The following is a 17,701-nucleotide window of genomic DNA, read 5'->3' as shown; positions in this document are numbered from 1 at the left end:
TCGTTCGCCCGTCTGTGCGTCTCCGAGGCCATCGAAGTCCACCTGGACCACCTACGGCCGATCGTGCGCCTCCGAGACCCACCGAAGGCTTTGAAACCTGACTCCAGGAGGTTTGACTGGAAGCTCGACCATAGTGGACCGTGTCCAAGGGGACCGATCGCCGCCACCCTTCTTTCGGGTTACAAGTAAGACACATTTTATTTCCCTTCTTCTCCCCTTCACTTTCCCTAAAAAAAAAGGAAGAAAAAAAAGAGTTTACGTAACAAATTACTTGCACGTAAACTCAAATTGTAATTTTTATTCTCCATACCTAACACCCTCTTCGCATTTTAGTACGCACTCGGGGTGCTACTAGAGAGACCCGCCCAAGAGGCTTTTACTCAAAGAAACGCCGGAGTCCGCGGCCCCGTCAACCGCCTCTCCTCGTAGATATTACGCCGACGCCTCTCCCCGTAGATGTTACACCGCGTCTATCTGTAATCGTAGATGTTACGCCTCCCTCCACTCAGCCCGCCACGGTTATACACACACCCACATCTACACATATACAGTATCCGGAACCTTCCTACTCCCCGGTTGATTCCTCTGAATTTCCTCTAGATCTAACCAAATTTCCCCTTCTAACTCCTCTTCATTCCTCCTCGATTTCCCCTCTCCCGATGCACAAGAGATTTCCTCCCCTTTCCCTGGACGAGATTCCCACTCCCTCTCCGCTCACAGAACCTCATTCACCTTCCCCCGTCACCACCTCCTTCCCCGAGCAGACTTTTATTCCCCCCGTCACCACCTTCATCCCCGAGCAGACTTTTCTTCCCCCTGCCACCACCTCCTCCCCCTCACAGACTCTTCTCTCCGTCTGTGACATCCCATTTACTTCCCAATACCACCTCCTTCCATCCCGCGGATCTCTTCTCAGAGCAAACTTGCCTGGAATCACCATTCCCTTTTTTGTCCGCCTGAACGCCATCCGACCCGCACTCCCCTGTAACTATCACAGGAACTCTTCCTAACTCCTCTCCCATCCTTCTTACACACACGCACGCACGCACGCACGCACGCACGCACGCACACGATATCTGTAATTTATATAACTAACACATCGACTCTATTTGACTGTATACCAACGTATATTATACAGTTTTTTTTATTTTTATATTGATTATTAAATTGCGAGAGAGTCATAAAACTTGATACTTTTATTAATACTTTAAGTTCTTAAATTTAATTAATTTGTAATTCTATTTTCATTAGTAACTCTATTAATTTGTAATTCTGTATTTATCTTCTTTTAATTGTAATGGTCGTTTTTTATATTATCATAATAGTTAATAAATATATAAGGAATTTAATTGAAAAAAATGGAAAAATCGCTAAATATTATTTTTTAAGAGGATCCTAAAGCAACGGGAATGACCGACAATTACAGTTAACCATTTTCTCCGAATTGGCTTTATAGATCATGAAAATTTTTCACACGATGAGAAAGTACACATCAAAATGAATGGGTAACGCTAAATTTGATTACAAAATTGGAGAAAAAAATAAAAAATTCACTTATTTCAGCTCTCACAGCTGTCACTTGAGGTTATAATTTACTTATTGTAGAAATTCTGTAGGTCGTACATATCAAATGATACCCTCGCGCAAAGCGTATGACGTGCACAAATAATCCTAAGCTTGCGAAATTGTCATCTAAGGTCTAATAAAAAAGATAATCGGAAATATTTGTTTCACGTGTAATCGTTTTGCTAGCACACATAAACGATAGTAAACAGCACGAAACGTTGTGTATCAAGATGGTACAGTATATATTGCGGTAGATGGCGTAGAAACTTGAGAGAGAAAAGTAACAGGCGAAAGAGAGATAGACATAAGTTCTATCCTTTTTTGAGCGCGCAGTACCGTCTGACATAGATTTTTTAGCAGGATCACCAAAACTGTATTATTGACCTCGATCAAGTTCGGCCGTGGCTTTAGGATCCCCTGAACCCTTCTCGTATTCCTCCTCATTTTCCGTTAGATCGCACAGGTCCATTCCCTGGTCATAGGGATTAAGTTCCCTGACCTAAATCAAAGGACCGACGATTGTGACCGCTCACGGAAAAAGGCGTCATAGTGTCTCTTTCGGGACACTGATCCATTTTCCGGAGCATTTAAAGGTACGATCGACTCGCAGGACACTCTACGGTGTGTACTTGCGAGAGTCCGGATTCGGTGGCGCTCGTCCGTTGCCCCTTCCGTAATTTAGGGATCGAGCGTGACCGAATCTCGGGCAGAGTTCGTAGCGCCCTTCCGCAGCTCCTCCCAGAATCGGAGCTTGGACGTAACAATAGAATAAATTAAATAGTAAGGTTTACCTAAGTTTATTGATTACATTGAACTTTGTTGTAATGAATTTCATTAGAAAGGAATCGTTTAGCCACGTTTGGCGCTAAATATCCAACGTGAATGTGAGCTATTACGTTAAGAAAAAAATTTAACGCGTAAATCAGTTATATGTTTGGTGATAATTTAAGCAACACGTTCTGCATTGTATGTACAAGCGGTATTTTTCGTTTATCACTTCTACTTGAATAATCATTTACCGCGAATTGTAATTGCTCTCTATTTGCCTATAATACGTAATACTGCTGCGTTTTCCTGCCTTCCCTCGTGAGGCTGTGGAAATGCGTTTAATAAGCCGATAAATAATTGTTACGCAAACAATTTCGAAAGCTCGCCGCTCTATATTTCTATCGCGTCCGAAGATCGTCAGAATTACGAGCGAAGAAAATCTGTCACTCGACACGACGACACGCTCTGATATCTATATCTACTAATGTAAATTAACTTTAGTTTTGGTTTATCTTTTATTTATCTTTTTATAATTTTTAGAACTAGGAAAAGATAATAGGAATAAACTACGCATTCTCTGTTACGAGTTCTCGATCTCGATGTAATAAAATACAATAATAAAGATAAGAAACATTTTCACGAGAATTAAAGTATTTAGTGTGTATATATTCGTGTTGTATAGGCGAGTGAATTGTATCTCAATCCCAATATAATAACGTCATAGTAAAATTATACATGGATGTAACATTTTGTATAAAAGAGATTAGAAACTACGAGTGTTAAAGTTTGCAGTCTGTATGTATATTCGCATACAGTATATGCGAGTGAAATACATAAAAAAATAAAAGTAAGCTGTATATTTATTAAATGTAGCATTTAGAATATGTTTACTATAATTTTTAAATTGTCATTACCTTTACATATATTTGTATTAATTATAACTTTTAGATAATTTTCATTGTTTTTCTTATTCGCTCTAGCAGCGCGAAGTGTTTTTACATAAAAAATTTTTTTATTTAAATAAATTTTTTTCATTTTGTTTTTAAATTAATTGTGATATAATTTTTTTAAAGAAGAATTAAATCACTTGGTTTCGAATAGGAAGATCTTCTAATAAGAATACAAAGGCATATACTTAGGTTTCATTGTATGAAGATAAAGATAGTACACCACATGGGTTTTACTTTTTAATTTAGTAGAATTTAAATAATAGTAATATATTGGTTCCTAAAGATTAAACGTACCACTTGTGTTTTACTTTTTAATTTGGTAGAATTTAACTTGTCAATGATTTACGTCAAAGAATTGTATATCTCCAAATAAAAAATTGAGAGTGCCGTTGTCTTTCTTTCCCCCACGAAATCATGGAACACGTGTTTTAACATTTTTTTGTATCTTATATTTTTCGAGATAATCAGCTGAAAAGTTTTCAAATAAAAACCCTGTACGTACACGCACAACGCACTAACACATGGTGTTAGTCCGTTTGTTTTTGCCGCCTCACTCACTGAAGGAAGAATCGGCCTAGTATCACTACTGAGGAACTCAAGAGAGTCCAGCACCGAAGGTGTCCAGCAAGACGATGCAGAGTGAGTTGGAGCAAGAGGAGAAATCCTTTACGCCAAAAGAAACACCGCCAAGCTACACCGCCAACTACCTGGTTTACCTCCCGGTTCCTTTCACGTGGATCCGAAACGTAGAAGATCTAAGCAATTAACTAAAACCTTACCATCGATCACTTTCAGAGAGAAGATTATCTAGTTATTAAAACGGCCTTTTATAAGGCCACATAAACTGTAATAAAAATCAGTCCTATTCAGGGATATTAAAAAGTTGAATAAATGTGGGATCGGGACCCAAATCCAGTGTGAACGGCGCTGGTGGCGAAGCGGAAGAAGAAGAAGGAAATAAGCGCAGGCAATATAGCGACGGCGGCCAGTAGAGTACGTGTCGTGCAATGAATAAAATCGCGATTATTAATCTCAAAAGTTGAACGTATTTATTCCGTTTTGTTCTTTGATTTTTCTCAAACCCGATCCTACAGTTGAAGGCTCGTCCGGGATCGAGAGAGCAAAGACGAGATATCGGGAAGTAAACGAAAAGACGGAAGTGATAAAGTCGACAAGCCGATAAGCTGCAGTTCGGAAGGCGAGAACAAAAACCACAATAGATATAGTCGTCAAACTGATAATCGTGAGACGAGTACGGTGAACGATAGACCGAGCATTCCGAAACGAGTTATAGTTGTAACAATGCCCCTCTAAAATGCATCGTCACTATGGTGCCAGCGGAAATAAGGGCGCAATGCGCCTGTACATATGCTAAGAATAATTCGCAGGGACAGCAGCCGCCGTTATACCGCCAGTCTCGTCGGGAAATTCCGGCCGCTACCGAGGACCGCCGATCGGAGATCTTCTCCCACGAGAAGCCGATCGGCGGAAAATATCGAGACCGACCGGAACATTACGAGCGGGACTGGCGGCCTAGTATAAAATATCGCGTCGACAAGACATCTGAGCCATTTTTCCGATTCTCCAGCTCCTAGGTATAACCGATCGGTCCTAGAACCGATCCTAGAATCCGATTCAGTGCTCTGAGACCGTTTCCGCGACTCGCTCGTTCCGACGAACCTAAGGGGTAGGGCGTACTCTGCTTCTGCCGGGCGTTCTCGGCCGCCGGACGAACCGTCAAAGATACGATTTCCAGGCACTCGAGTCCGTTGCCAGACCTGCGAATACGCTTGTTCCGACGAACCTAGGAGGTAGGGCGTACTCTGCCTCTGCCGGGTGTTCTCGGCCGCCGGACAACGTAAACGTTTCGGCTCCTGACACGCGACTCACGACTCTATGCAACGTGTTGTTCCGACGAACCTGAGAGGTAAGGCGTACTCTGCCTCTGCCGGGCGTTCTCGGCCGCCGGACAACCGCTGTCACTACTTCCACGATCTTCCGCTTATTCTTTTCCGTATCCCGTATTTTCCTTCCCGATAATTGACATACAAAAAGGGGTAAGACGCTGTCTGCCTCCGTCGGGCGTTTCCGGCCGTCAATTATCGGATCTATTTGCTTACTTCAACCATCTTCGAATTACGCGTCGCGAGATTCTATTTGTTGGCGTATACCCGCGTTCCGCCGCGTTGTTAATCGCCGCCCCACAAAGCCCGCGCCGATACTTTTCACAAATCAGCGAGAAGTCGAAAAACTCGCGACGTTAGCAGGACCGCCTAGACCTATGCGCGAACCGCCGATTCGACTCGGTCCGGTACCTGCTGACATCTCGTGACTCGTGTGTCGATATTTTGCGTATTTAGACTTCGCACCGCAATTTGCATAATAATTGTACGCGTCCGCCGCTTTATATTTCCGTTGCGTCTTATATTCTATTGTCACATATTCCGTTATTATATATTTTTGCGTTATATTACATTATTATATCTTCTTTTTGTATTTTGTTTTTCATTGTAATAAATCGTGTTCGTTCTGTTAAACTTTTATTTTATATTATTTTCTAATATCTCCGCATCACCGACGCGAAGACTCCTCCTGCCGAACCTTTTTGTACAACACGCACCGACGAGCTAGACCGCGCATAAAATCAGATTGTTACAAAGTTGTGTGATCGAAATACGTGTCGTTACAGTGTACGGGCAAGATAATGTTAAACGAATCATAGTCAGGCGAAGAAGAAAGACAGGACGAAGCTGCCGCCACAATCGAGATGACGAAAGACGACAGGACAAACATGAAAGGTGCGAGAAAGACGGAAAAACAGCCGGACAAGCAAGATGAAGATGCTACGAAGAGAAATGGTAAAGAACGAGAAAAACCGGGAAAAGCTATCGGAATCGAAAAGAAAAAGAACTCGATTGCATGCTCGACGTCATTAGCAGAGAGAAACCTGAGAGAGGACATGACGGGCTAAAACCTGTAACCGCAAAACACTGCAAAATGTTGCCGCGCACTACTGCCCTCTGAAGAAGTAGATGTAAACTACATATATAAATCACTGAAACCGTTAAAATCTTTATTAATTTGATAGATTTAAATTATTTTAACGATTTCAGCGATTTATTTCCACCAGGAGTGCCGTAAAAAGGTGAATATTGTTGTGTAGTTTACATCCACTTCTTCAGAGGGCAGTAGTGCGCGGCAGCATTTTGCGGTGTTTTGTGGTTACAGGTTTTAGGCCGTCATGTCCTCTCTCAGGTTTCTCTCTGTCATTAGTTAGGACGACGGTAGCGCAACTCAGGGAACAGTTACAGTAACTAAACTTACCAACGTATAGTAGGAAGGCCGAGCTCGAACATAAGTTGAAGCAATACAAGGATGGGGAATCTACCGATGATGAAACGAGTGAGGACGAAGAAGACGAAGACAACAGTGATGAAGAAAAGGCAAGCGACGCTGAAGTAAGCGAAAGAGAAGAAGAGGCTTACTCACGTACCATCAGATCGCGAAATGAAGTGAGGCAAAAAAGAACGCACGCCCGAAGAAGTCGTACAGACGATGCTAGTGTAAAAAATCAACTTCCTAATTTTTATTTTTAAATATCCCGCGATACCGCGCTGGTAGTTGGTAGTGTGTGTACCGCTGGAGTTGTAGATGGCGAGGCTGTAGAGGGAAGAAGGAGGACGTTGTTCGTTGTACTTGGTACGAGACGCATGTATGTGCGCGGAAGGACGAGTTAAGTCCGAATAAAGTGATTGCGAGTATTCTGGTGTTGTTGATTAAGATTAAGATTAAGTGCTTATTTAAGCGAGCCTATTCTGGTTTAATCCATCCTGATAATATTCCAATAACGAGAACACCTTAGTGGCTTCCTTAACGGTAGTTTCCCTCGTTTTATGATTCCCGCCATTGTGGAATTACGACTCCTTTTCCTTTCGTTTCCTGCTTATAGACATTCTTGGAGTTTCCTATTCATATCCTACGGGATATCTTACACTAGCAACTTTTTTACTATTAAAGACATAGAAAAAAGCATCTTTCACTTTTCCGGAGACGACATGGTGCAAGTAGAAAAATGTAAACAGTCATATTCTCGAAATGGCCGCGATGTTGAAACCAAGCGCGAAGTATAATCGAAGAGCCTCGATCATTGAAGGCCTTCGCGCTGGGCACTCACTATTGATGCCAAAATCAACCGGAGGTATGACCGATGGCTCGCCTACAATCCCGAGGATGTCCCTGTTGCTAGAACGAAATTTCCGGCCAATGTTCACGTACTAGATGTCGTGTCCAGTGAGGATGATGTCATACCACCACATTTCATTAAAAAAGGGGAAACTGTCACAAAAGAAGTGTATTTGCGTGTTCTAATGGATGTAGTGAAGCCGTAGATGGAAACTGTGACGTCCGAAAGACCATATGTTTTTCAACAGGGCGGTGCATCGGCTCATACGAGTCATTTGATTCAAAATTGGCTCTCAGACAATGTCGATATGTTTTGGTCCAAGGAATTCTGATCTCCTAATAGTCCAGATTTAAATCCTTTGGACTATTACGTATGGGTAGTTGAAAGGATCACTAACAAGTTTTGGTATCCTAATATGATGTCATTAAGGACCACTATTGAGGCAGTATTTTTCGGTATGGACAGCGCTACATTACAGCGTGCGTGCGAACGCTTCAGATCGAGAATAGAGGCCGTCATTCAAGCTAATGGGGGATATATCGAATAATTATCCTCTATAGGGATCTCCCAAGTGCCACGTAAAAGGATTTTTTGTAATATTTAATTTTTCATTAACATTATTTTGTTGAAAGAAATTGTTCGATTTGTCCGGATTTTGGTGACGCACTCTGTACTCGGTATAAAATTCACACTAGTAACTGATTGCTTGCCATTGCAAAAGACGTTAAACAAGACTGACATCTCTACCAAAGTTGCAAGATGGACATTGATATTAGAGGAATACGAATATGAAGATAGGAAACCGCCTCAAGCATGTCGACGCACTTAGCAGACTGAGTGATAACAATTACAGATAAGTTGACGCCAGTAATAAAAAAGCAGCAAGATGAAGAAGAAAAGCTAAGAGTGATCAAGAAGATTTTAGAGAAAGAATCATACGAAGATTGTCTGCGAGAACGGTATTCTGATGAAGGGAATCGGAGATAAAGAAGTTATCGTACTACCTACAAGCATGTATTAGAACGTGATACGTAAGGTACACGAAAATGGACACTTCGATGTTAAGAAAATGTTGAAAACTATAAAATTGGTGTATTACATTCCGAACTTGACAGAAAGACTTGAGAAGTACGTAAGTTGTTGCGTACAATATATCCTAGCTGAAAAAAAGGCTGGAAAAAAAGAAGGGTTTATTGAAGCCCATACTAAAGGATGACGTTTCACTACTGTGGGCGTACAATATGATTTTCAATGAGACACTCTATGCTTTCTGATCTGTTTCTTTACTCGCCATAATACATTCTGTTTCTTCTTCTACGTCACTTCCTTCTTCTTCGGCAGCGCCGACAAGTACGCGAAGAACTAACGCGCTTGATTACCGACTGTCGCAATAATAAATTAAATTCTTGTTGTTTCTCTGGCCACACTACCACGTACCATTTCCCCACCGGTCTCGCTCTGGGGAATTGGAACTCGTCGACTCTTCAAATCGACTATAATTCTGACACTTGCCGCCTGTGGCGGCAGTTCTACGATACTGGCCGTGTCATCTCAGCTAGGAATTTGGGGACGAGGCCATATTACCAAGATTGATTTGACCAACGTACCATATTGATCATCTTGAACCAATGACAGCGACTTTCAAATTATATAAGTATCTATTTATCGTTGTAGACGGAGTTCCAACGAACCATCCGACCGTTACGGACGCGTTTCGGTTCGGGTGCTTTCCATAGTATATTTTTGAAAGTGTTGCCGACTTCGACTGAGCAATTGAATCCCAAGGATGGGTGTCCGCGGATGGGCTCGTCTCGATTGTTCGGCGTTTCGTCGACTAGGACTCCTGACGCGCGTTGTTGCGGTGTGACGACGCCGTAGACGCAGGCGCCCGGTGACCGTTCGAGCAACGCCATTTTCGCGGGCATTGCATCACTCGCTATTGTTATACCAGAGAGAAACCTGAGAGCGGCCATGGAGGCCTTTTTCTTGTAATGCTTCTAACTCCCCGTACACTAGCGGCACCAACGTCTGCGGGAACTACGTACCACATCCATTTTCGTAAACCGCCGTCTCGCCGATAAAATCTTTTCGTCGAAAGTGGACGTGGTTCGGGTCCGTGTTAAATCAGGATAAAGAATATTTGCTCAGTATGAGTGAGCGCGACAACTCGATACGTCCGTTCTTTTCTCGTTCGGCAACCTTTGACGCATCGAGAGAGAGAGCGAGACAGCGAGACGCACGTCACGAACGTCCCGTCCTTCTCGCTCGGTCGCTTGTTTCGAGCGACTAAAACTGTTTTCTCAGCGATCTCCGCCGTTCGGCGCGTGCCGTATATACCGAGTGGGGCAATAACTTTGCCACCTTAAATATCTCCGCTATTTTCAGAGATATGAAAATATTGTTATTACAAAAGTTGTAGGGCATCAAGAGAACTATAACATATGCTAGTTATAATTTTTCTAGGTGGAGGCGCTTCGGAGATTTCGAGGTCGACCTCATTTTTTTAAATGGAATTATATGAATTTTTTCACTATATATGATTCCTCTAATTATAACCAAAAGACCCTACTAACAAAATGATTGGTAAACTTAAGACTTTGTTAGTGAGATGGAAGAATTGCAAGTATATTGATGAAGGTTGTTATAAGCGTCTCAGATGTAATGAAGGTTCACTTCCTAGGGGATATGGCTTACCTAAGATTCACAAACAAGGTTGCCCATTCAAGATTATAGTTTCGTCTGTTGGTAGTCCCTTTTATAATATTGCTAAATTCTTACATAGGCAAATTATTAGAAGAATTCCGAGACCATCGAGTTGTGTTTTTAATCTTGAGTTCGGTATAATTGATTCCTGATTTTAATCACTCTAGAGTATTTTTCATTCGTATTAACTCATGCGATTTTCTTATAAGGTCACAAACTGGGACATTTACCTTATAGGACATCAAGAGAACTATAACATATATGCTAATCATAATTTTTCTAGGTGGAGGCTGTTGCGTATAATTCTTAAGTTTCCCGCGAATGTTCCTACATTACTTCGAGCTTTCGCATGTATCCGTAGATTATTAAGTTACTAGTTTCGAGTATGTTCCGCAGCGCCACATTCTAGTGTATTTTCTTTGTGTTCGTTACCTAGCCTTACGTTTTTTCCGTTAAGAAGCGTGATTCCCGCGCAAGTCAGTCTCTCTCACGCAGCTTCATAGTGGCAATAGTATTGCAATAAAGAGCATTTTTATACATCAAGTGTTTTTTGCATTTATTTTCGTGCGTGCAATCCACGTATCGAAATCAAAATATAATTAGCGTACACATACGCACGTGACGCAGTTTCACAAGGGGAAATATCAAAGGTTTCCCCAACATTTTGGTCCTTCGAGCCGGATGTCTCTCAAACATTACGAGAGTCGTTACTATTGCCGCATTGGACATTATTGCATACTTCGTATTGAGGCACAATTCCACGAAGTAAAAAAGCACATAAGCCGAGTTGTATACTCGGAAGCGTGAGTAATCGTGGTCGTCGAAACAGTCAGTTTTCTCTAGCCATTGAGAAGCTGAAATAAAGCATTTGAGGAACTAAGGCACCACGCATCGACATACTGGGCAAGCAGTACAAGGCACAGCAGCCATATTGTGCAGCATCGCAGCCATCTTGGACATTGTCGCCAGTTGAATTGTTACACAAGGACAAGGTTACCTGTCAGCAACCAGGAAAGAACGTCGACAAGGCGCGTTCACAACCACAATCGGCATCAATCATCGAGTCATCGTCTGGCGAAGCTCATTTTTCACATGATTAAGTAACACATACACAACGATTCATATATTGTCTTTCTTATCATTTGTCATTTACACGTAAGTTTGCATTTATTATTCGTCATAACGAATCAAAATGAGTTTAACGGAAAACGAAGCGAAAATTAGGCGAAGAACTATAAAGGCTTCTGCCACACGATTGCGTAGTTATGTAGAATCTCCGCAAGCCGAGCATGCAACAAAGTTTGAATTGATTGAACGTAAGAAAAAGTTAGCGGACTTATTTCAGCAATTCGATGAAGTCCAATCATCCATTGAATGTTTTGATTCGAGCCTTGATGATCCAAACACAACCGCGGCACATGCTGAAGAGCGTGCTCGGTTTGAGGAAGCATACTTTCACCTCATGGCGATTTATGAACGACGTATCAGTCAGCTTGAACATGCGGATATTAACTTTCAATTTGCTAATAATAATAATTTTAATCAAGCTGCACCACGAAACAACACAGAGTCACAAATTAAGTTACCAAGAATTCAATTACCTACATTTTCGGGTGCTTATGAAGATTGGTGCACGTTTCATGATTCGTTCGATAATCTTATACATAATAATGCGAGTCTATCAGCAATACAAAAATTTCATTATTTACGTTCGTCATTAAAGGACAAGGCTGCTGAGGTTATTAAGGCCTTTGACATTACAGTTGATAATTATACTGAAGCTTGGAAGTTGCTTAATGAGCGTTTTGATAATAAGAAGCGTATAGTTCAAACACATGTTAGGGCAATGTTTGAGATAACTCCAATTCATAAGGAAAATTATACCGCTTTGCGGAATTTGCTTGATAACGTACTTAAACATTTCAGAGCTCTTAAGGCCCTTCAAAGGCCGGTAGAATCTTGGGACGACATGATGGTCCATTTGGTAGTGGCCAAGCTTGATTCTTCTACAGTTAAAGAGTGGCAGACAAGTCGTGTGGACAACGCAATACCTACTTTCAAGGAACTTACTGATTTTTTAGCACAGAGATGTGAGGCTTTGGAAGCTACCTTTAACAAGTCATTGACATTACGATCAAATTGTGAGTCTCCGAACAGTTCTCGGAAGGCCAAGAATCCTAGTTCACATGTAAGCACATCGAATCAGGTTTGTGTTCATTGCAAAAATAATCATTTCATATTTCAATGTGAGGCATTCCGCAAATTACCTGTTGAAAAACGTTTTGAAGTCGTAAAAAATTCACATTTATGCATTAATTGTTTGAAAGCTAAGGGACATCAAGCAAAGGATTGTATGTCTAGTTCTTGTCGAAAATGTGGAAAGTCACATAATACGTTATTACATTTTGAGTCTAAGGCTAACACAACAAACATTGAAAATCAATCTTCTAACGATTCTCCCAAAACAGCTAATGTGTCATTGTCAGAGTCTACATCGCCAGTAGTTACTCAATGCACTCAAATCAATGCATCTAAGATTTTTATTTCTACCGCTATAGTTACTGTGTACGATAATCAAGGACAGCCTCATGGCTGCAGAGCTTTGTTGGACAGCGGTTCGCAATTAAATTTTATTACACAAAACTTAGCGAGCAAGTTGGGGCTTAACTGTCGTGCAATAAACATGTCGATTTGTGGAGTCGCGGAAGGAACATTTGGATCAAAGGAAATAACTAATGTTAGTTTTCGATCGCGAATCAATAAGTATACGAATAATCTTGAATGCGTAGTCCTTCCTAAAATCACGCAAAACTTACCACAAGAATTTTGTCCAATGTCTGAGTTTAAGCTTCCAACAAATATTGTTCTTGCAGATCCTAATTTTAATATTCCTAGTGAGGTCGACTTACTCATAGGGGCTCAGATGTTTTGGCAGCTCATTTGCATAGGTCAAATTAAGGCGTGCAGGGCGCATCCCACGCTACAAAAAACTAAACTTGGTTGGGTGGTTTCCGGTTCTACATACGGACACTCGAACAGCATGGCAGTTGCATCCTGTCATATTACTTCGATTAATAATTTAGAAAAATCTCTGTCCAGATTCTGGGAGGTCGAACATGATGTCGCTTCCGAATGTAAAGTTCAATACACTCCTGAAGGGCAAAGGTGTGAAACACAATTTCAAGAAAATGTTTCTCGCGATCCTGAAGGTCGTTTCATAGTCAAGTTGCCCATTAACGATGATAAAATGCAACAGTTAGGCGAGTCTTATGAAATTGCAAAGCGTCGTTTCCTCAAATTAGAAAGGCGTTTATCTTTTCAACCGGAAGTATATTCACAATATAAAAAATTCATGCAAGAGTATATTGATTTGAATCACATGCGCGAGATAAAATTGTCTACAAATCAAGAAGTAGCTTATTACTTGCCACATCATCCAGTGTTTAAAGAAAGTAGTACGACGACAAAATTAAGAGTAGTATTTGATGCTTCATGCAAAAGTGCATCGGGATTGTCATTGAATGATGCATTATTGGTTGGTCCGACTATTCAGGAGGATCTATTTTCACACTTAGTGCGTTTCCGCACATTTCGATATGCAATGACTGCAGATATAACTAAAATGTATAGGCAAATTTTGGTGGATGAATCTCAACGACATTTGCAGCGTATTTTTTGGCGCAATGCTCCTCAAGATGAGCTGAGAATTTTCGAACTCTTAACTCTTACATATGGCACTGCTCCAGCCTCATTTCTCGCTATTAGGACTATACGAAAGCTTGCAGAAGACGAAATAAATTCATTTCCTGTCGGTTCAAAGACAATATTACGTGATTTCTATGTAGATGATTTGCTCACAGGCGCATCTACTCTCCAAGAGGCATTGGAAATAAAAACACAAACTATCGAATTGTTAAAAAGAGGAGGTTTTGAGCTGAGAAAATGGTCATCCAATAGTTCATCTCTTCGAGATGCACAGGGAACTCATAAGAAAAGGTTCATTTTGGCTGGGGATCATGGTAATGAAACCAGAGCACTCGGCGTAATTTGGAATTGTGAATCAGATATTTTCAAATTCGAAAGCATTGGACAACATTCATTGTTAAAAGAGCCTACCAAATGTAGTATATTGTCTAGAATAGCATTAATATTTGATCCTTTAGGATTACTAGGGCCATCTATCGTAATTGTTAAAATCATAATGCAAGAGTTATGGCGCGCTAAAGTTGATTGGGATGAGTCAATATCCCACGAATTACATACACGTTGGAAGGAATATGAGCATAAATTACAGAGTCTTGGTAGTATTGAAATTTCACGCAAGGTTATCACATCTGATGATGTACAAGTCAGGGAAATTCATGGTTTTTCAGATGCAAGCCAACAAGCATATGGTGCATGTATTTATCTTCGATCCATTTCTAGTGATGGTAGTATTGAGGTTCAGTTATTGTGTTCCAAATCTAGAGTAGCGCCTCTTAAGACATTGTCGATTCCTCGTTTAGAACTGTGTGGCGCACTACTGTTAGCGCAGTTGACAAAAAGGGTATTAAACTCTCTACCGTTCACGGTGGATGCAACTTATTTATGGACAGATTCGAGTATTGTTTTGTGTTGGCTTCGATCATGCAGTCGGCAATGGACGCCATTTGTAGTCAATCGCATTTCCGAGATTCAGTCTATTACTAATATTAAGGTTTGGAGACATGTTCCCAGTCAGGAGAACCCTGCCGATTTACTCTCTAGAGGCATCATGCCAGACGTTTTACAGAAATCAGACTTATGGTGGACTGGCCCAACATGGCTGAAATTAGATGAAGCTTTTTGGCCTTCTGAGAATTTTTCTTCATCACAGATAGAATTACCTGAAAGAAGGGTTACGGTTTTGTTAGCTGAAACAAAGGTTAAGAATCAACTTGACATTTTTAATCGATTTTCGAAATTGTCTACGCTCGTGCGCGTTATTGCCTTCTGTCAAAGATTTGCACGTAATTGTAAATTGAAGAGGGCTCATGATTCAGGTAATAAGAATAATGTAATTCCGCAATTGTCGGTTGATGAATTGGAGGAATCTCAACTAACCCTTATAAAACTAGTGCAACGCGATTCATTTAAGGCAGAATTGAATTCTATTGAGCATACTAAACATGTAAATAAAAACAGCAACGTTTTTAAAGTTGAACCCATTTCTCGATTCACAAGGTGTTTTAAGAGTCGGTGGTCGATTGAAGTATGCTAGCGTGCCATTTGAACATAAGCATCCAATTTTGTTACCTGGTAAACATCCCTTCACAAAAATGATTATCATCCGTGAACACAAGCGTCATTTACATGCTGGAGCGCAAGCTACTTTATCAGCCATTCGTCAAAATTATTGGCCGACATCGGCCAGAAGCATCATTCGTAGTATATTAAGTAAATGCGTAACATGTTTTCGTAATTCACCCAAAATAAATACAACATTAATGGCGGATTTGCCGCAAGCGCGAGTAAATTCGGTGCATTATGCGTTTGAAAGATGCGGCGTAGATTACGCAGGACCGTTTTGGTATAAGAAAGGTCAAAAAAGAAGTACTAAAATAATAAAGTGTTATATAGCGGTATTTGTGTGTTTAGCTACGAAGGCGATTCATATAGAGCTTGCAGCAGACCTTTCTTCAGAAACTTTTTTAAATGTTCTTAAGCGTTTTATTTCCAGAAGAGGACGTCCTGCGGAGATGCATTCAGATAACGGCTTAAACTTTGTCGGGGCTAAGCATGAGCTTAATGAATTGTATAAATTGTTCACTGACGACATTGTCAAGCAAGGAATCAACAATCTGATGACAAGCGAAAAAATAAAGTGACAGTTTATTCCACCTAGAGCTCCGCATATGGGTGGTATTTGGGAGGCGGCTGTAAAAAGTGCCAAATCTCATTTGAAGCATTTAACTAAGGAGGCAGCTTTGAAATACGATGAGTTATTCACTTTAATAGTTCAAGCGGAGGCTGTGCTAAATTCCAGACCGATTATGCCTCTTTCAAGTGATCCTAACGATCTTAATGCTCTTACTCCAGGGCATTTTTTAGTGGGAGGCCCGATCATGGCCTATCCCGAGCCTAGTTTGGAAAATATTCGGACAAATAGATTGTCGCGATGGCAAAGAGTCGAACAGTTAAAGCAGCATTTTTGGCGTCGATGGATTAACGAATATTTACATCATTGTCAAGTTAGAGTCAAATGGAATACCTCTGAAGCTCAGGTAGAAGTGGGGCAAATGGTGATATTACGAGAAGAAAATTTACCACCTCTATGTTGGGCTCTAGCTCTTGTGGAGAGCGTCCATCCTGGGCATGATGGAATTGTACGTGTTGTAACTGTTCGAACGGCCAAAGGACTGTATAAACGTCATATTACAAAACTATGTAGTTTACCTATTTCATAATAGCGATGCAGACTTCCTATTTTTATTTTTATTATTGAAAGCCGAAGCTTTCAAGGGCGGCGGTATATGTTGCGTATAATTCTTAAGTTTCCCGCGAATGTTCCTACATTACTTCGAGCGTTCGCATGTATCCGTAGATTATTAAGTTACTAGTTTCGAGTATGTTCCGCAGCGCCACATTCTAGTGTATTTTCTTTGTGTTCGTTACCTAGCCTTACGTTTTTTCCGTTAAGAAGCGTGATTCCCGCGCAAGTCAGTCTCTCACGCAGCTTCATAGTGGCAATAGTATTGCAATAAAGAGCATTTTTATACATCAAGTGTTTTTTGCATTTATTTTCGTGCGTGCAATCCACGTATCGAAATCAAGATATAATTAGCGTACACATACGCACGTGACGCAGTTTCACAAGGGGAAATATCAAAGGTTTCCCCAACAGAGGTGTTTCGGAGATTTCGAGATTAACTTCATTTTTTTAAATGGAATTATATGAATTCTTTTTCACAATGATTCCTCTAATTATTCTCTCTGTACATAAAAGTATCAAGGTAGAGATATAAAAAACCAATAGTTTACGAGATATTTTACACATTCTTTTGGTACATATTGATATAAAATGTTTAATAACTCGTGAACTATTGACTTTTTGATAATCGTACTTTTTAATGCTTTTGTAAACAGTATAATAAAATGAATCAATTGGTGTAAAGAAAACACATATATAGCTGCTTATTTCTAAATTATCCATTTTGCATACATATTTTTTTATAGCAACTATGTGTTTTCTTCATACCAATTGATTCATCTCATTATACTGTTTACAAAAGCATTAAGGTACGATTATCCAAAAGTCAATAGTTCACGAGTTATTAAACATTTTATGTCAATATGTACCAAAAGAATATGTAAAATATCTCGTAAACTATTGGTTTTTTTATATCTCTACCTTGATACTTTTATGTACAGAATAATTAGAGGAATCATATATAGTGAAAAAATTCATATAATTCCATTTAAAAAAATGAGGTCGACCTCGAAATCTCCGAAGCGCCTCCACCTAGAAAAATTATAACTAGCATATGTTATAGTTCTCTTGATGCCTTACAAC

General features: G+C 40.4%; 1 protein-coding gene across 1 annotated transcript; it reads left to right on the top strand.

Moving 5' to 3' along the window:
- Positions 1-11,362: 11,362 nt before the first annotated feature.
- Positions 11,363-16,016, top strand: LOC108775361 (uncharacterized). The gene is made up of 2 exons (XM_018541694.1): positions 11,363-15,372; positions 15,869-16,016. Exons 1-2 carry the CDS (start codon positions 11,363-11,365, stop codon positions 16,014-16,016), a joined length of 4,158 nt encoding a protein of 1,385 aa, XP_018397196.1.
- The last annotated feature ends 1,685 nt before the right edge of the window (positions 16,017-17,701 follow it).

The sequence above is a fragment of the Cyphomyrmex costatus genome, unplaced genomic scaffold, assembly GCF_001594065.2.
Source record: "Cyphomyrmex costatus isolate MS0001 unplaced genomic scaffold, Ccosl1.0 scaffold1060, whole genome shotgun sequence".
NCBI classification, from domain to species: domain Eukaryota; kingdom Metazoa; phylum Arthropoda; class Insecta; order Hymenoptera; family Formicidae; genus Cyphomyrmex; species Cyphomyrmex costatus.
This window is presented reverse-complemented; position numbering and strand designations above follow the sequence as displayed.